Below are 20,378 nucleotides of genomic sequence, written 5' to 3'. Positions count from 1 at the left end.
GATACAGAAGAGGGCGGATGGAGTCTGGAGGAGCCAAGCGCTGTATTTCTGATTATTCAATCGGCAAGCTGTGGCCAATGACGCGGTCTTACAGCGCCATCCTGGGTGGATGCGTGTCTAGTGGTGACTGCGTAGTCTCCATGTTTACCGTCCAAAACCAATCAGAAATCCAGAGACTGGTCCATGAGCATCCTTTGTGATGCACAGTCGGGTTGTTGTTTTGCTGCCTGATGCGCATGTGCTCTGTGTGCCATTCATTAGAAATGCTGCTAGTTGACAATGAATGTGCAATTTTAGAGCACTGTCCTTATAATCTTTATGAAGTCCAAATAAAAATGTATGCATTCTGTTGGGTTATTTATGATGTTCTTGTATGTCTGTCTGTCTAGGCCGTCTCTCTGTGTCTAGGCTCTGTGATAGGGTAACTGAGCAAGTACATAACTAATACTTATCCACACCGTGTGATGACACATCGAGGCAGGGTGTGGCTGCTCAAATAGCAATAGGTTATACAGTCACATGTTGAGTTCGATTGCACAATTATAGAACAACTTTGCTGTTTAAATCTAAATTAGAGTAGGACATTAAAAGCCCAGTGCAGTCAACATTCTGTTTTTCCTGTGTTTTGTATCATATTGCACAACAGCCTATGAAACACACACTGTAAAAATGAGAAAACATTTGATCAGTGTTATTTCACTATAGTTGCTGCTTGAAAATACAGGACCTTCTAATCAGCAGGTTGGCATTGGTGTTGCAGCTTTCCATGGTGACATCACCATGCAGTAAATTGGTTAATAGACCAATAACAAAGACTGTTCCGAACCTCTCTGCCAATAACAGCTCGTTTTCAGCTTCCCCCTCCCCACTCATACCACTCCCAGACAGTCCTATCAAAATTCTTGCATGATACATCGTTTTTTGCTCAAAGCCATTTTTGCCATCTTAATGAAAATGAAATGATTTGATATTGACTTAAAAACGGCTACATTGGGCCTTTAACAATTAACTCAGGGTATATCACAGTCACCATCACCAACATTTGATTGACCATGGGTGTATCAACAAAGCATGCTCTTGCTCAATGGTGAAAGCAATCATGTTTGAAATGGTGCAAACAATGCATGATATGACATAAATATAATGATCCATGAACTGTGTAGCCCTGACCGGGACTCGAACTGTGGTCCAGCGACTGTGAAGGCAACACCTTAACCGTTAAAGGGATAGTTCACCCATATCACAAAATAACATATTGGTTTTCTTAGTATGTAAACAGTGTATGGAGAAGGCATGACAGCAATCCATGCTTTGGTTTTATATCCCTGGCAATGTTTAAAAGTGCTAATGTTTTAGCATTTGTGGCACAAACCCCATTCAAGTCATAGGACCGATGTTAGCATTTTTCACACATCTTGTCCAGACCATCTGAACGTATGCTACACTTGCTAAATGCTATATGAGATTTGTGCCACAAGTGCTTTCAGAAACACTACCAGCTAAACTAAAACAAAGCATGGACTGCTGTCATACATTGTCCATAGACTGCTTGCATGGTAAAGAAAGCAATAGGGGTAGCCCCGACCAGGACTTGGTTCAGCGACTGTTAAGCCACACCTTGGGCATGGCATAGGAAAATAACATTTGAAAAATCTACTTCATATTCATAATCTCCAGCACCACACTGACTGTGTTTTGTTATAAAAAAAGATAGAGGAAAATAAGTGCTTCCAATGACATCATCACTGTGCATCGTTTGATTTTAACCAATTATGAGTAGGCATTGTCTACATATTGCCTACTAATTGGTTTATGATGTCATTTATCTTTCTCTATCTTTTTTTATAACAAAACATAGAAACGTGCAATTTTCACATATGTTGATGTTGGGGTGGTGCTGGATATGATGAATATGAAGCAGAACATGTTTCAAATTTCCCCTTAACGGTTTAGGTGTTGGCTTAACAGTAGATGGACCAGGGTTCACGTCGGGGCTACCATGAATACGCTACATGGTGTCAGAAATGGGATGGTGCCCTTGAGGCCAGGCGTGTACACGTGAGGGACTTGGTATAGTGAAGCGTCTAGACACACTTTCCCTGAAGGAAGGGGGTAATGTATCGACCCTAACCCGACACCTAGCGACCTCGTCAAGGTCGAACGTCTTAAAGGGATAGTTCACTCAAATTACAAAAGTACATACTCTGCCTGATGACAAGAGGTCCGACTCTGAAGGCCTACATTATCTTTATTGTGATCATAGTGAGTGACAAAGGTGACAAAATAAACAAACCGATACCACCTCAAACAAAGCAAAAGCGAAACACTCGTTTTAATTGCCAGGGTCACCCACCCCATACTTTGCCTTACGACTCAAACTGAATCATTCTGCGGAATGATTCTTAGGGTGACCCTGGCAATTAAAACATCTATCTATCTATCTATCTATCTATCTATCTATCTATCTATCTATCTATCTATCTATCTATCTATCTATCTATCTATCTATCTATCTATCTATACATTGCAGAGAAGAATCTAATGTCCGTGGGCGTGGTGTAGCGTTTGGCCGGAGCAAGGAGTTTGGGTCGACAGTCACCAGCAAACAGAATCTTACTCAATTTACTTTTTTATCCGTTAGGCTACAAGTCAACAGCAATGAATATTGGTAATACTTCCTGCTACAAGGCCACTGCATCCAGCATTATGTCAGAAATAAGACAATAAAGACTGCATTCTCCATAGATGTTATGTTAGTTAGCCTAATATTTGCTTCATATTTTCTTGCCTGTGAATGTAAAAAGTCCCAAAGCAATTTAGAATGCTACTTTTTAAAACCGTACATGGTAGGCTATTGCTACCATCTATAGTACATTAAGAATCAAGGTATTTCTTGAGAACTTGAGGGTACAAGAGAAAAGGATCCATCAGTAAATGTTCATGTTTACAGAAACAAAACATTATACATTTGGGACAAGTAACATTCAAATTGACATTGTTAATCTATTATAGGCCTATACTATTTAACATTCTAGAGGTAATTGTAATGAATATTTGCCATTTGAAACAATGTAATCATAACACAAAGAGGTTTAGACATCTTAACCGTCATGCATTTCAGTCGTAACTTGAGTCATGCATCTCAGTTGTAACTTAAAAGTCCATAAAAGAGCAAGATTCATCCAGAATAAACAAAGAAAAATGTAGACACACCCAAAAGCACACATGTACCAACAATCTGTCTACATCCTGCTTTTCGCTCCAGTAGAGTTTGGCGTATGGTGAGGTTTAAGGATTGTAGTCTACAATGGAGATGATTGTTAATCTAAAATATCGACAATAATTTGGTTGCATTATTAATATGGCAATGTACTAGGTTTGCTTGGTGCGTGTATCAACATGCAAAATGACAACATGAGCAATATCAAGAAATTGCTGAACTTTCAAGGCTTCAACTTCAAATACCATCGCCAGGATGTGGTACGGAAGGCCAAACTATTGAAGGCTAACTATTGCGTAAAAAACATCCAATAATTGCATCATGTTCATAGGGATTACGCGCACATGTTGGTTACTTTAACAATTTAAGGACCCATATCATCGCTGTAGCATGTATTTGTTAATTGAAAAATTGAAAATAAATCGGCGCACTGATAATTGACCAAAGCAGATTTAATTTATAATGGATACCCTAAATGACAATGACTGGCATTAGGCTATAATTACGCAAGAATATACCTACGGGTTTGCGTGTTGGGGTGACTTGTACTGAGTGATAGAAGTCTGGAAGGACTCTTTTCTTCACTTTTCGTTTCCTCACAGTTGTGGACGAGTCACTCTGATGATCACTCTGGGGAATTTCGACAAGAGGCTTTTCCTCTGCCACTCGAGCGCGCGCCCTCCTGGCATGGCGCGGACTGTGCCTGAAACCCTGTAAAAACATGGCACATCATGTCCAAAACGGAGAGAGAAAAAGATGCCGAAATTGTTTAATATGGTTGAGACATTTAACTAGTTGGATGATCAATGTATTATTATGGATCATACTGACAAATATTGTCATTAATGGATGGAACTTTGGTTTTTGATTGCCATAAACCTAATAAGTTAATTGTGTAATTAAGTGGTTTTTAATGTTCAATTTGTAATCGCCTATGTTGGCATATTTTGTAAGTTTTCATTCAAATGTGGATTTTTTTCTCCAGAATAGTCAAGCTGCATAAAGTGCAGAATCATTCACATTATTTATTGATCACACATGCGCAATGCGCATAACACAGTCCTAACAATAGCGCACCAACACAACTCTCAAAAGTATACAGTAAAGTATAATAAAAGTAACACAGAGCAGCATATAGTTGTACTTCCTTCACAATCTTGTATTTGAAAGAAGACATTGGCTACTTACTGACCTTGACCGAAGTAAAAACGAATGATTACCTCTGATCGAAAATGATGTGTCCGGAGACCAGCTTCTAGGACAAATGAAAAGATGTTTAACTCACTCGGATACTTTCAAACACATCACATAAGCACATGGCTACATTTAGGCTATCGTAATGACATCATAGACTACCGTTAGACAAATTAAGACTGTGAATAAAGTGGAAAATATATATTTGGACACTGATAGTGTAATATATGATTTCTCCCTCAAGGCCATGCACATAGCAGTGAGTCTACACTAAACTGTATCCAATGCTATGTTTATCTGCTGAAAATAATGGCGATTCAAGTGTGTCAAGTAGCTTAAAATAGCACATGATACACTTTAGGCTATATCCTATTTAACAGGTAATCGTGTGAAAATGCTTGAACATATTGCAGACATGCCACGCATTTGGTTTGGTGGATTAGCCGCACTGCTTGAAGATGCTGACGACGCCTCTACTCACCGCGACTCCTTGAGCGCCCTGAAAGCACAGATTTTATGGGATGTTTCCCGTTACGAAGCCTCCGATGCCAGCAACAGAAAAAAAGAATTGTTGCAATAGTTCCAAGCAATAGCAGCAATAATAGCAAAACAACTTGAATACTATACGGTCTCAATAAGACCAAAAACGCTGCAGCAATCATTATAAAACGCGATGTAGGGCAGCGCCTCCTGCGCACAGACAACCGGCTCTGGGCTTGCTGCCCTATATACTGTAAGCGAAGGTAATATTATTGACAGGATATAGTGAACGTCTCATTGCAGCCCGAAACATAGGCTAGACTACAGACTATCCTTCAGTTCTATTGATTTCAATAATGTAAGGCAACAACCCATGACTCAGCAGAATAGCTTTTTTTTTTTTTTTTTTACTCATGCAAGGGGAGTGAGCATCGGCATCCGAGCTCCGCACAGCAAAGATGCTGCATATGGCCTGAGTATCACGATCAGTCTCTATCATCAACCTGGTCTCTGATATATGATAATTTAAAACAGTGTAGTATTAAATATGCTAGGCTATTTATAGGCTACGGCAAAACTATTTTGACGTAACAATTATGTCAAAATTAAGCTTTATCGGTTTCCTGGATTAAAGGCAAATGCGTCTGATAAGACCACCTGACTCCAAAGTAAAATGTGTTTTTTTTTCCCCAGAAAAATAATTGCCTTTATAATTCATGAATTAATTAATGTCGACACGACAGTTTTATGTTTTTCCCCCAATGCGACAGCAGCACTGCGAAACTAAATGTTTCTGCCGTGCGCTTTTCCTTAGAACTCCAAGTCCCAGCAACACCCGCAGAAAATCAACATCCCTTTTGCACGAAAACGTTTCTTGGTGAGTGTCCGCTGGTGCTTAAATTTACTTTAACGATAATTATGTAGTTATCAAACTACTTGGGTGGCTAAATGGTTTTACCTAATAAATACGTTTATAATGTCTGCAAAGTATAGACTGCTTGTTGTGCACGGTGACCTGCTAACTATCGTTAGCTAGCTAGCTAGACCAAGGAAGCTGCCTCGTTCTTGTGTTTTCTTCGACAATGTTTCAACTAGTTTAGCTAGCTAACTAGTCAGCAAAAGTGTTGAATTTGAGCAGTTATTCACACTAGTGCTCGCAGTGGTTATAGCTAGCTAGTGTTGAACACACGTGATGGCAAATTGGAGAACGCTTGCATGAAAACAAACAATTTGTGACATTGTAATTAGCTATCATTGTTTTAGATTTTAGCTATTATCATTGTAACAATGTACTTATTGGTCATCATAGCCCTGCCAGACATACTGACAGCTGGATGAGGATAATGATGTTGACAAAGTTTAGTTTATTATCAGTGGGATTCGATTTGGATGAGTTGTCTGTTTTATTATGTAGTTTTTTTTTACTCCAGATAAAATCAATGTCCTCCCCGACTGGAGCAGAAGATGAAGATGAGGTGGAGTTTGTGTCAGTAAGTGATTTGTCATTTGCAGAACCAAAGGTTCAAAGGTTTCTCTACTATGTTGTCATTGCGTCGTTCCATGTAATTTCAGCAAGCCATGACACCCACCATCATCATATATTGTTCTGAAATCGTTTCTGTAGTTAGAAACAGATATGGTTAGCTAGCATTCCTGCAACATTTTTTGTTGAAATATAATCTCTAAGAAATTAAGTTTATTGATTGCACCCAAATTGGCCATTTTTAATTTATAGGATTCATATCATATTTAATACAAATAGTACCTAAAATCTGATTTGGATCAAATGTTTTTTTTTCTAACAATGAGTAAGGCCTCCACGCCTGTCCCAACCCAGTGGTTTCAGAAAGTATTCACACCCCATGACTTTTTACACATTTTGTTGTTATAGCTGGAATTTAAAGACCTTTTAGATGTAAAGTCCCCTGTTTAGGTGACTTGCATGGTTCTGGTACTGGTTCTGACCAACATTTTTGCATAGAAATCAATCTGTGGGCACCATAGATCAAAATGGCTTGCATTTAGATGTAGGCCTGATTCTCATGGATACAGGGTGAATGTATCTTCTGCCTGTGTGAAATCTGACACCACATTAAGCTGGAATGTCCCTCCTTCCATTTCATTCGCTCTTCCGACTGTCCATCAAGCCCTGGCTGAACCCAAGTCACAACCACTAACAACGCATATGCCTGGAATCCTTACATCGTAGCAGCAGGATAGTGGTTTTGTCACCATAGAGAGATTCATAGATTTTACACAAAAACACTTTCTGTTTATCATTGACGGAGAGACGTTCACAGCGGTTGGGGCAAACATTTTGATCAAGAGATCTTCAGAAAATATGAACCTTTTCTCTAACTCTAAATATACAAATATGTATTTTACAGTTAGAAGTAAGGTGAAATCTTATAGTTAGTCATTTTATAAATGTATTCTACTATATTTAGACATAATGTAATTTCAACCTTATTCATACAGTTTTGGGGGAAAAGGAAATGCATAATCTAAAATATTTAATATTTTTATCATTTTTGTACTGTGTACTTGAGCTTGTGTTCTCAAAAGTCACTACACCTCAGCAATTTATAACTATTTTTACAAGAAAGGTGTTTTTTGGACCTCCCATGATTAAGTTACTTTTGGGAATTACATAGATTACATTTTCGATTAAATTTACTTACATTTAAGATTTTAATATCGATTCAATTTAGAATTTTTGTCATGGCCTACACACTACCCCATAATGTCCCCCAAAAATATTCCACTTTGACATTTTTACAAATGAATTAAAAATGTAAAGCTGGAATGTCTTGAGTCAATAAGTATTCAACCCCCTTCTTATGGCATGTCTACAGTACATAAGTTCAGGAGTAAACATTTGCTAAACAAGTTGCATGGACTCACTCTGTGCAATAATAGTATTTCACATGTTTTAAAAATAAATACCTAATCTCTGCACCCCACACATACAATTATAGTGCCTTCGGGAAGTATTCAGACCCTTTGCCTTTTTCCACATTTTGTTATGTTACAGCCTTATTCTAAAATTGATTAAATAAATGTTTTCCTCAGCAATCTACACACACTACCCCATAATGACAAAGCGAAAACAGAAATACCTTATTTACATAAGTATTCAGACCCTTTGCTATGAGACTCTACATTGAGCTCCGGTGCATCCAGTTTCCATGGATCCATTTCTACAACTTGATTTGAGTCAACCTGTGGTAAATTCAATGGACATGGTTTGGAAAGGACAAGAATCCGATGGTCACCTCGACAGAGCTCTAGAATTCCTCTGTGGAGATGTGAGAAACTTCGAGAAGGACAACCATCTCTGCAGCACTCTGCCAAGCAGGCCTTTATGATCGAGTGACCAGGCGGAAGCCACTCCTTAGTAGAAGGCATATGACAGCCCGCTTGGAGTTTGCCAAAAGGCACCTAAAGACTCTGGCCTGATGAAACCAAGATTGAACTCTGGCCTGAATGCCAAGCGTCACATCTGGAGGAAAACTGGCACCATCCCTATGTTTTTTTTTCAGTGGCAGGGACTGAAAACTAGTCAGGATCGAGGGAAAGATGAACGGAGCAAAATACAAAGAGATCTTTGATGAAATCCTGCTCCAGAGCACTCAGGACCTCAGACTGGGGTGAAGGTTCACCTTCCAACAGGACAATGACCCTAAGCACACAGCCAAGATAATGCAAGAGTGGCTTTGGGACAAGTCTATGACTGTCCTTGAGTGGCCCAGCCAGAGCCTGGACTTGGAACGTGATCGGACATCTCTGGAGAGACCTGAAAATAGCTGTACAGCAACGCTCCCTATCCAACCTGACAGAGCTTGAGAGGATCTGCAGAGAAGAATGGGAGAAACTCGCCAAAAACAGGTGTGCCAAGCTTGTAGCGACATACTTTAAATTCAAGGCTGCAATCGCTGCCACAGGTTCTTCAACAAAGTACTGAGTAAAGGGTCTGAACTTATGTAAATGTGATATTTCAGTTTTTATTTTTAATAAATTAGCTAAATGTTCTAAACCTGTTTTTGGGGTATTGGTTATAGGTTGATTATATTGAGGGGAAAAACAACAATGTTAGAATAAGGCTGTAACGTAACAAAGTATGTACAAAGTCAAGGGGTCTGAATACTTTCCGAAGGCACTGTATGTGTAAGGTCCTTCAGCTGAGCAGTGAATTTGAAACACACATTCAACCACAAAAAACAGGGAGGTTTTCCAATGCCTTGCAAAGAAGGGCACCTATTGGTAGATCTATATCCCTTTGAGCATGGTGAAGTTATTAGTTGCACTTTGGATGGTGTATCGATACACCCAGTCAAAGATACAGGCGTCCATCCTTCCTAACTCTTGCCGGAGAGGAAGGAAACCGCTCAGGGATTTCACTACTAGGCCAATGGTGACTTTAAAACAGTTACAGAGTTTAAGGGCTGTTATAGGAGAACTGAAGATGGCTCAACAACTTTAATTACTCTGCAATACAAACTTAATTGACAGAGTGAAACGAAGGAAGCTTGTACAAAATGAAAATATTTTCCATATTTTCAAACATAGTGGTTGCTGCATCATGTTATGGGTATGCTTGTAATCGTTATAGATTGGGGAGTTTTTCAGGATTAAAAAAATTACGGAATGGGCTAAGCACAGGCAAAATCCTACAGGAAAATATAGTTGTCTGCTTTCCATCAGACACTGGGAGATGAATTTGCCTTTCAGCAGGACAATAACCTAAAACAGAAGACCAAATCTACGCTGGAGTTGCTTACCAAGAAGATAATTATTGAAGAATTTTGAAAATAATAATGGGCAAAGGTTGCACAATACAAATGCACAAAGCTCTTAGAGACTTACACAGCTGTAATCACTGCCAAAGGAGATTCTAACATTTATTGATACTTATCTAATCAATATATATTTGTTTTATTTTTCATAAATGTTTAACAAATGTTTGTTTTTTTAATCCACTTTGACATTAGAGTATTGTTTTACATTGTTGACAAAAACTGACAAAAACATTTTAGTCTCGCTTTGTAACAACAAAATGTGGAAAAGTCAAGTGGTGTAAATACTATTTGAAGTCACTGTACAGTATCGGTTCTTTATCTGACAAGTAGTATATTGTTTCTTCATCCTATGTAATGTATTCTCAGTAAAAAAATTTTTTTATAAAATCCTGTGCAGATAAATTAGTAGTTGAAGTCGTTCAGTTTAGGTTCCAATCTACATCCTGATATAGATGATGCTGTTCCTGCTATTAGTTTCTTTAAAAAATATATATAATTTAACCCCCCTCCCACCCTCAATGTTAAAGGGATAGTTCACCCAAATTTTAAAAATGACATTGGTTGACAGGACACGACAGTTCACCTGACACAAGACTGAATCCAAAAATGACACGGTTGATTTTATGTGCATTTGACATGTACTGTACTATTTGCCGATAGCCGTGTTCCATGGCAAATTTTCTTTCCAATAGACAAACAGGCTCATTCTGTTCAGAACAACCCAGGGTATGACGCCATGTCATCTAGTAAATGCACATGAAACATAGTGATCACAAACATTGACACTGTATATGACACAGGTTTCGTATGGATAATGTAAAGTGCACTTTTGGAGTCATGGGTGTTTGGCTTGCTTGTATGACATCAAATTGTTATTTATTATAATCCTGTCTCATCTTTCAAAATACATTGAGTCCTTTTAATTTACAGCATTTTCCTCACTTGGACAAGAGAAAATGGAGGAGGGATGGGGGCAACTTCTTGTCGCATATGAAGTGCAGAGCCTGAGCTCTGACGTAATTTATAGCATGTTACTTTACAGCAACTGTGTTCCAATTTAGGTGCTTATCAGTTTCCAAATCTGCCATTTTCAACCTTTATAAGGGTACAAGTGTATAAGGCTACACATTTTCATCCTATGCATTAGTTGAATCGAAATTGACCCAAACGTGGATGTTTGAGTCAGATTAGGTCATCTACTACAGTTCCCATATTGTTAAAAAACTGTTCCGTATTCTTCTACAAAAATCAGACGGTGTCTAAGTGAGTCAACAGTTTATTAAAGACAGTGTCAGACAGTGTCTCATCCATTTAACTATTTTGTTTCAGGAGGCTCCACTCAGACCTGTACTGGAGTGTATTGATTTACTGAGTGAGGGAGAAGACGATGACAGTTTACCCATGGCAGAGACAGTGAGTGTGTCAAGTGAAAGATAATAAATTAAATCCAAACTGTAATGACATATGGAAAGGTTGGTGGAAGACCAGTTTAAAAAAGTAACAGCCCGGGTTCGACCCCAGGCTGTGTCACAGGGAAGGGTTTGGCCGGCTGGGATTTCCTTGTCCCTTCGCACTCTAGCGACTCCTTGTGGCGGGCCGGGCGCCTGCAAGCCGACTACGGTCGCCAGCTGCACGGTGTTTCCCCCGACACATTGGTGCAGCTGGCTGCCGGGTTAAGCGAGCAGTGTGTCAAAAAGCAGTGTGGCTTGGCAGGGTCGTGTTTCGGAGGATGCATGGCTCTCGACCTTCGCCTCTCCTGAGTCCGTAGTGGAGTTACAGCGATGAGCCAAGACTGTAACAACCAAATAGATATCACGAAAATTGGGAAAAAGTACCACAAAAAAAATGTAAATGTTATGTAACTAGTATATAATGTTCACCTTTATTTTTTATTGTGAAGATTGAAGATGAGATTGAGCGACAGAAGGCTCAGGTCACCTCCACTTTGGACAGACTGGCTCAGCAAGTCACTGTGGAGAAAAAGGAAAGGGCAGAGAAGTGTAAAGCCTTCAAGGTAAGGACACTTCAAGTTGGTATGATAATCTTATTAACCATTTGAAGCTTGTTCTGCACTTGTCTTTTGTGGGTGCTATAATGTCTGCACAGTTCTTCATTTTGGTCCTGTCTCTGCTCGCATCATTTCAGGAGAAGCAAATCTCACAAAAGGCTCATGGGCAGCAGGAACTGGCATTTAGTCCCAATGGACATGCATATGATGCCAAGCGCTGTGTGGATATGTGGTTAAAGATGCCAGGTAATGTCTCTTTTGCACTAGAGTTCTGGACCCGTATTCATAAAATGTCTCAGCGTAGGAATGCTGATCTCGGATCTAAAGTGATCAGCATAGTTACTCCGAGACATTTAATGAACGGTCCCAACTAGTACACAGAAAGTTTAACTTCATTTGTTAGAAGAGCAGCATCTCAGTCTTACCAATGTCTGTTCTCAGGTGTGAAACCCGGTATCATCAATACTGGAGCTAGCTGGAGACGCAGACAGGTCCCCTTTCCCACCAGTAGCTCATCTACACATACCTGTCCAGTGATCAACTGTGGTCGGGTTTATGACAACGTGCCTCTCCTGGAAGGTCACTTGAAAAGGTTAGATAATATATGAGATTTATATTTCTGTGACAATTATACATAATAAACAGCCAACTTTTATTTTAGCCGTGGGTTGCCTTGAGAAATACTTTTTTTCTTTGTGTTTGCAGGTTTGACCACTCTCCTTGCGATCCGACCATCTACCTGAAAGGAAGCCCAACTGAGCTGTTTGCTTGCGTTGCCTGTGGTCTGCATTTTGAAACCAAAGAGGCTTGGAGGGTGCATCAGCAGTCAATGGTTGGTTGTGCTTGTACAATCAACCGCTGTTAGATGACAGCACTTTCAATTGTGTTCAGTCACATATCATTCAAATGTGCTCTATGCAAGAATTCTACCTGTCTTTATTCCTAACCTAAAGGAATCAAGTACCATGAGGAGAAAAAGGACATTCCTGAATGCCGTTTCAAACTATAAAGTAGCTTTTTACCTGCAAGTAGTCCGTCCGACCGACCACCTTTACACAGTAGTCTTCCTGTTTTAAAATTGGAGGTTAAAAAGGTAAACAATGTAACAATACTTCACATTCCTGCAACAGTTTTTGTTATTGGATGGAGGAAACTGGATGTCCATCTCTACCAAAGCAGTAGAGAGCAGCATTTAGCTGTGATATACACTTGGTGGCACTAAATACCAATGAGGAAGATCAATTATTTGGGGGTAGTTGCCATACTATTATGTCTCAAGATTTAAAAAAAATATGAAATGAAAATGAATACTTTAATATTCTTGTTTAAGTCTTCAACCACAGATAATGCATACACATTTCAATCCAGCTGAAAAAGTATTCACTTTCATTGTGTGGGGAAATTGTTATTTTGTTTAGCTGTCCTCCTCGCCTAATGAAGACCATGACCACAGTCAGACCTGCCAGTCCATCGTCTGCTTCGCCTGCCCTGTCTGCTACTTCCTGTTCTACACCAGGGACGAGTGCCTCCATCACATGGCGGCCAAAAACCACTTCTCTCAGTCCATCATCATGAGTGGTAATTCTTGCCTCTCCCAGTCTAAGTATAATCAATCATGTAACAAAGATGTGAATATGCATCAACACTAAATATTCCACTCATGAAAATTGGATTTAGGCGGAAAGAGCAAAGATAAGTGGCATATGGACTCGCTTTATGCTGTTATTGGCATTACTAGTTATTTTATTGTTAAACTTTATTTAACTAGGCAAGTCAGTTAAGAATTAATTCTTATTTTCAATGACGGCCTAGGAACCGTGGGTTTAACTGCCTGTTCAGGGGCAGAACGACAGATTTGTACCTTGTCAGCTCGGGGATTTGAACTGGCAACCTTCCGGTTACTAGTCCAACGCTCTAACCACTAGGCTATGCTGCCGCCCCATCTGCATGTAGAGCAAATAGGTTGTGCGAATGAATAGTGCTTGGACGGGATAACATAACCAAATACACTGCTATTAGTTTGCTCTATTGAAACATGTAACCAGCTATTTTGTTCTCTTTCTGAACAAAAGAAACTACAGGGACAGCATTGCCAGTTCCCATCCCTCGATATGCGAAGAATCGTCTTACTGCTTTATGTAAGGAGGTTATATTCAGCGTGAGATGTACAACATGCCGAAAGGGGCTTAACTCACACATGGAAGCACAGGCCCACTTCAAGTAAGTTTATATCTGTATGCGTTTGTGTACTTTTGTACTCTATGGCGTTAGTGTACATGCAATTACATGGTTGTTACATAGGCAGGTATAATTGCAGTGTAGGTACAAATTATTCATATACAGTTTGTCTGTGTATTAGAAAATGTAGCTCAGTTGGTAGAGCATGGCGCTTGTAACGCCAGGGTAGTGGGTTCGATTCCCGGGACCACCCATACGTAGAATGTATGCACACATGACTAAGTCGCTTTGGATAAAAGCGTCTGCTAAATGGCATATATTATTTTTTTATTATATTTATTCAACATCTCACTTCCTTCATATGGATAAATCATCTTATTTGTCATTTTGTTAATGTTATTCTTCTCCCTCAGTGTGCAGTGCAGAGAGGGCAGTGCCAGGGCTGAGGCAGTGAAAACAGTGGTGCAGGTTATGAAACAACTGCAGGTGCTGGGCCAGTGCTCTGTGTGTTGCAAACTGTTCCTCACCCAAGGTCAAGTTGACAGGCATAAAGAATTGAGTCGGCACATTACTGAGGTCAACAGCACCATGGAAAGGGCGATTCTGCACTACAGCAATTTCTATGAAATCCAACACGCCAAGAGGGCTGCGGTTGTCCCATCACAGAAGAGGGACAAGGAGAGAGGTGATTCTGTTGGATACTCAGCCAAGCGACAGAGACGCGGAGGAACTTTGAATGGCAGTGCTGGGCCCTCAACGAGTGTCTCGATAGTGGCATGGTTCTGTGAATGTGGCCAGCGCTTTTCAGAGGAGGCCATGGCAAGCAAGCACCTTTTAACTGCCAATCAGATATTCCATCAATGTGGTGTGTGTGGAAAGCGTATGGATGAGTCGTCCATCACTCGCCTGCACATGAGCCGCTTTCATGGCGGCGCCCATCTCTCAAACTTCCTATTCCACTGCCGGCTGTGCAAGGTGGACATGCCACGTCACGAGGACATCCTGTTGCATGTGTCAGAGACCCACAGTGGACACACTTACTTCAGGGAAAGAGAGGTATCAGACGAGGAGCCTGCTCCCATCTCCTATTCCAAACCCTCCACCAGTGGCAGACCCAGCGCTCCCACTGAGCCCAGGGCTAGAACTACAACTCCCACATGTCTCCCCAAACAGGACGAGAGGTGGCTGTGCAGAATGTGTGAGGACATCTTTGACTCGGAGCGAGCCGTGCACAAGCACTGCAGAGATGTGAGAAACCACAGTTTTCAGAGGTTTGCCTGTGGCCACTGCCCACAGAAGTTCTTCAAGGAGGACACATTACGCAGGCACTGTGTGAACGAGCACAGCAACCAAATAGTGACACGCTACTTCTGCGGGCTCTGTGACAGCATGCAGTATGACACCGAGGGGGAGTTCCAGGAGCACTATAGAAGCCTGCACAGTAAGGACTACTACCTCATGGATGTGCCTGGGGTTGATAGACCCACTGAGGCCGAAAACTACAACTCCAGTCAACTGGCAACAACCAGTGAATGTCTGTGTCCATGCATGTCGTCGGAAAAGGCCGAAGACGAAAGGAAGGCTACTTTCACACGATGCATGAAGCTGCTGTCCAGTGAAGACAAATGCAGCTTTGTATGTGCACCATGCAACATCAAGGTAGCCTCCTTTGCTCAGATTAAGACTCATGTCCACTCTCAACACGAAGCCTTGGGGCTAGAGAAGACCTTTGACGTGGTGTGTGGATCCTGTCAGAAGAGTCATAACGACGTGCCCAGTTTCCATAACCACTACCACTCCCAGCACTGCTTTCTGGAGCCTTGCTCCAGCTCTAGAGATGGAGGTGAGAGTTGTACGCAGAAGGCAGCAGCTTCCACCGCTGTTAAGACACTGGCTGCTGTGGAGATTAAACCGGAAGTGAATGGCAAGTCTGCTTTCAAGTCTGCTTTGAGTTTGGACTGTGTTCCGTGATTCATTTCCACTGCACTGACCTTCCTGGTCTTAAACTGATTTGATTCATACTTTTTTATTTAATAGTGGAGGAGTTTGAAGATATGAAACATGCCATCGCTGTGAACTTGGATGAGGTCAGAGATGACACTGAACCCCATGGAGGTGATTATTTTTTGTTTGCTGATCTGTTCAGTGATTTGGTGAATGACATCGACCATAGAAATTATATAGCTGCAGCTAGCCTAGCGGTTAAGAGCGTTGGGCCAGTAACCGAAAGTTTGTTGGTTTGAATACCTGAGCTGACTAGCTGAAAAATCTGTCAATGTGCCCTTGAGCAAGGCACTTAACCCTAATTGCTCCTTTATGTCGCTCTGGATAAGAGCGTCTGCTAAATAACTAAAATGTAAAATAGCTATAGAAGGTTTCTTGAATTTTGGTCTGTTCAGTGATTTGGTGAATTACATCTACCATAGATATTAAATAGCTATAGAAGGTTTCTTAGAAATATTTCCTAACGTGCTGTTTTTTTCCCAATTGAGATTCTCTTTTTTTGTCCATTTCCATTGTGTTTCAGATGAATCTGAGGAGATGAAGCGTGCCTTGGCTTTAAGTGCAGAAGAAGCAAGAGAGCCAACTGACTTTGATATTGGTGTGTAACACCTTTACTTATCTTTGTTTATTTGAGGACCTTTTCAGTAGTTACATTTTAGTTTACACGTTAGAGTTGGGAGATTTTTAGGTTAGACCACTTCTACGATATGCTAATCCAAATATCACGATATCTGATAATTGTTTTGCGCCGGGAATGACTAAGTAATTCCAGACTGTGCAAGTTTTGTGCTTTAAAAAAAAAAAAAAGTATTAGTCACATTCTCATTAAATAATCTTTGTGTGGCGTGGCAAAACAAATAAGGCTTAGTTCATTCGAATGAACTTCATTTTCAACATATTGATAGAGCCTAACTGGTAAAACAGCACAGTTTTGATTTGTAAAGTGCAAGACTATACTGTATTTGAACATTACAATATATCGTCTTGCACTTCACGATATTCGTTTGAATCATATATCAGCCAAACCCTGTTGCATATTGCCTTATTTGAATGGCCAGAAAGGTTCTGAAGAGTTTTCAAGCGGTTGCCCAATCTGGTCATGTAGATGTAGCATAATAAAAACAAGATGATACCTCTCTTTTTTTTTAATCAGCGTTACATGCTTGAAGAATAACCTTAGTGTGAGTATGTCTAATCAAATCATAGTGACGTTTAATGCACACTGGGATTTTCAGATAGTTGGTGTAGAGAACAGCATGAACACTTTTTGAATGGTTTTGAGATGGTAGTCTCGTGTGTTTTTGCGACAGTTATATTTCTTATTTAGGTTGACATTATATTGATTATTTTTTTCCTGTTGTGCCACCCCACATTTATCTTCACAGAGATGGAGGAAGCTCTCAAAAGAAGCCTTCTTGAATACTGATCAACAAATGTTACTTTCTGGTAGCCTGTCATTTATTTAGATGTGTAACATATCAGCTACTTTCAAAATCGTTACACTCTACGACACCCTTATATCTATGTGATTACACAGTAATAACTGTAGTAACATATGAACTGTAAAGGTTATGTTGAGGCATACCGTGTATGCATCTTTATCACACGTTCAGAGCTTCTTTAAAAAATAATAAAGATGTTAAGTATTTTCCTTGTCTCTTTCTTTGAACTTTTAACATTAATCATTGGATGTCTGGATATTGTCTACAAGAAATTAGATTAGGTCGTCGTTATTTATGTATTATATATCTTTTTTTAAACCGTTATTTAACTAGACAATAATATTAGGTCGTTCTACTGGCTGCAGTGGAGAAAGAATCCCACCCCCTTGAACGTTCCAGAAATGCAATCCTCAGTCCCGTCCGATGGGTCGGTAAAAACAGCAAGGGAAGTTCCAGCCCATGTTTGGAAATGTTTACTCTGTGGCGCTGTCTGTCAAGCTGAAACCTCTACGTTGTGCTCTTGGGACTAGCTAGTGCACCGTTAGGTGTCCATTGGAATTTAATCTCGAGGGAGATCATTATACTAACTATGGCACAAGCGAAAATCCACCAGGCTAAAATGATTGAAGCCGCTAATGGCAAATTCAGCAGATCAATGTCTATGGCAGATCGCTCCGGACGACTTCTTGAAAGTTTGGACCAGCTGGAAATAAGGTAGGCTCTTTTACATACAGCTGGCCTGAATACTGTATAGAGAAGACAATTCATCCTTGTTGTAAATACAGAGCGCACACTTGTCATTGTAGGCTACTGTAATGCTATCATGTGCCTTTGTTTGTCTAGTTTCTTTGAAGAATACACACGGTATTCGGCTACACAATCTCTGGTTCCATGCAAGAGCTGGTTTAAACTGATTCTAAACATAGAAAGCAGTAGACGGTGCCAGTGGAAGAAGGAAGAAAGTTCTCTGAATACGTGTGCACACTACAGTGTACGCCATGACCGTATCATTTACAACAGTGGTTTATTTGCATATTTTACGGTGCCAGACTGTGTTCTTTTAAAATGACATCATAACCTTATTTAAACAGCTGTAAAAAAAAAAGAAGTTTGAAATCAACACCGAGAAACAGTTGTAGAATATGCAATGGAATGAATAATATGATCACAACTTTCTCTGAGTCACGTACTAACACTTACCATACATAACCTATCGAAATATCTCATGACAATGACATCTGTTTTAGGGTGGAGACTTTACGCGAGGCCGCGACTTCAATGGAACAGGAGAGAGAGTGCTTACTTGATATGATCCAGTCCATAAAGAATAGTGAAGAAATGCGCAGTATTTGTGACGGTATGTGTTTGATAGCCATCAGAAATCTCAGGTTGCATAATTGATGCCTAAAACGCATACATTTGGTTGAAACAAAGGGACACTTCACTGGTAGAAATTATTATTTAAAGTGATAGTTCACTCGCTGATGTTTTAAGATCTCAAAATGGTCTTAGGTTGAGTCCAAGGCCTGTCATGTCTTTTGCAAATCCAGCTATACAGCCTCCCTCAATCCAAAATGCACGGGAAAGGTAAGTACCATGCAATTCCCCATGTGGGGTGGCATGGCTATAGGCCTAATCTACTTTTATGGCATAGACAGGAATTCTTCTTGACAGAACTTCTGTAAGATTTTGGTACTTCTGACAAACTTTTACTTTAGTGAACTGTTCTGTTAAAGGTTCAATGCAGTCGTTTTTATCTCAATATCAAATCATTTCTGGGTAGCAATTAAGCACCTTACTGTGATTTTTTTTCAATTAAAATGTAATATATAAATATATATACATAAACAGCTATTTTTCAATTTTCCCTTCCCCACTTGAAACCACTCCCAGACAGTACTAGCAACATTCTTGGTTGAGAAATTGCTCTTCTTTTCTTTGTATATATATATATTTAGCAAAAAGAGCAATTTCTCAACCAAGAATGTTGTTAGTACTGTCTGGGAGTGGTTTAAGTGGGGAGGGGAAAACTGAAAATGAGCTCTTATTGGCAGAGATTTGGAACTCTCAAATTGGTCCATTACCTAATTTAGCTCATGATTTCACAATTTTACAATATTATTCCAATATATATATATATATATATATATAACATAGGAAAATGCATTTTTTGACTACACCTGGCCTTTAACACCAACATCTGATAACACTGTGCTATCTCTTTTTCAGGAGAGAGAGAGGAACTATCTTTAACTGCTAACCGTCTTCTGGGTAGGACGCTGACAGTTGAAATATCAGTGGAAATCATTAGAAACTCCACACAGGAGGATGCGCTACGCAAGGCTACCTCTTTGATTGATGAGCTTGCTGCAAAGTTGCTTGACGACATGGATGGGGCCAGAAAGGGCCTGATGGCACTGCACGCTGCCTGTGTGACCGAGGCACCACCGGTTCCTATCGATACAAAATTCCAGACGATCGTCATCACCTGCGCCCTGGAAGATCAGAAAAAAATCAAGAGGAGGCTGGAAACTCTGATAAGGAACGTGGATAATGCTGAGAAGAATATCAAGATAATGGATCATCAGAAAGTGGATGACTTAAACAGTGCCAATGGCAAATGAAGTTACTCATACTGATTCAACCCCCCTAATAGCCCTAATTAATAGACAGTCATAATACATTGGGAAACCAAACTCCTCATTACCATGCTATTATTTCCCATAATTAGTGAAAGATAGCATCCTTCCTGTCATGGCATAAGGCGTCCATACTAAAGTACAGGTCTACCTAGACTGGATAAATGACAGGTCTACCTAGACTGGATAAATGACAGGTCTACCTACACTGGATAAATATAGTTTGTTCTATATAACTTGAACCTTTAAAGTGCTTTGCCTTGAACATTTGAAAAGTCCTTATGACTACCACTGTATTCTACTACCACTAATGTCACATTCAAACCCTGTCACCATAAATATTGCATATAAAAACGTTTTACACATCTTAACATTACTAACATTGTCACATTATTGTTTTGAATGTCAGTTCAG

At 40.0% G+C, this 20,378-nt stretch overlaps 2 protein-coding genes across 3 annotated transcripts; both read left to right on the top strand.

The window, feature by feature from the left end:
- The first annotated feature begins 5,680 nt into the window (after positions 1-5,680).
- znf451 (zinc finger protein 451) lies at positions 5,681-17,531 on the top strand. Of its 2 annotated transcripts, XM_046357463.1 has the most exons (14): positions 5,681-5,771; positions 6,325-6,384; positions 11,023-11,106; positions 11,594-11,707; positions 11,839-11,947; positions 12,143-12,293; positions 12,407-12,533; positions 13,120-13,279; positions 13,774-13,921; positions 14,293-15,803; positions 15,917-15,994; positions 16,407-16,481; positions 17,037-17,064; positions 17,269-17,531. In XM_046357463.1, the coding sequence occupies exons 2-13, from the start codon at positions 6,334-6,336 to the stop codon at positions 17,048-17,050; spliced, it is 2,622 nt and encodes an 873-aa protein (XP_046213419.1). In that variant the 5' UTR covers positions 5,681-5,771; positions 6,325-6,333; the 3' UTR covers positions 17,051-17,064; positions 17,269-17,531. The 2 variants fall into 2 exon arrangements, with proteins under 2 accessions (XP_046213419.1, XP_046213418.1); XM_046357462.1 differs by lacking the exon at positions 17,037-17,064.
- A 214-nt stretch (positions 17,532-17,745) lies between these two features.
- Positions 17,746-20,340, top strand: bag2 (BCL2 associated athanogene 2). The gene is made up of 3 exons (XM_046357464.1): positions 17,746-18,039; positions 18,573-18,682; positions 19,555-20,340. Exons 1-3 carry the CDS (start codon positions 17,915-17,917, stop codon positions 19,947-19,949), a joined length of 630 nt encoding a protein of 209 aa, XP_046213420.1. The 5' UTR covers positions 17,746-17,914; the 3' UTR covers positions 19,950-20,340.
- The last annotated feature ends 38 nt before the right edge of the window (positions 20,341-20,378 follow it).

Source organism: Oncorhynchus gorbuscha, linkage group LG07 (assembly GCF_021184085.1).
Source record: "Oncorhynchus gorbuscha isolate QuinsamMale2020 ecotype Even-year linkage group LG07, OgorEven_v1.0, whole genome shotgun sequence".
In the NCBI taxonomy this organism is placed as follows: domain Eukaryota; kingdom Metazoa; phylum Chordata; class Actinopteri; order Salmoniformes; family Salmonidae; genus Oncorhynchus; species Oncorhynchus gorbuscha.
The sequence above is the reverse complement of the archived record's forward strand: the minus strand, read 5'-3'. Positions and strand labels throughout refer to the sequence as shown.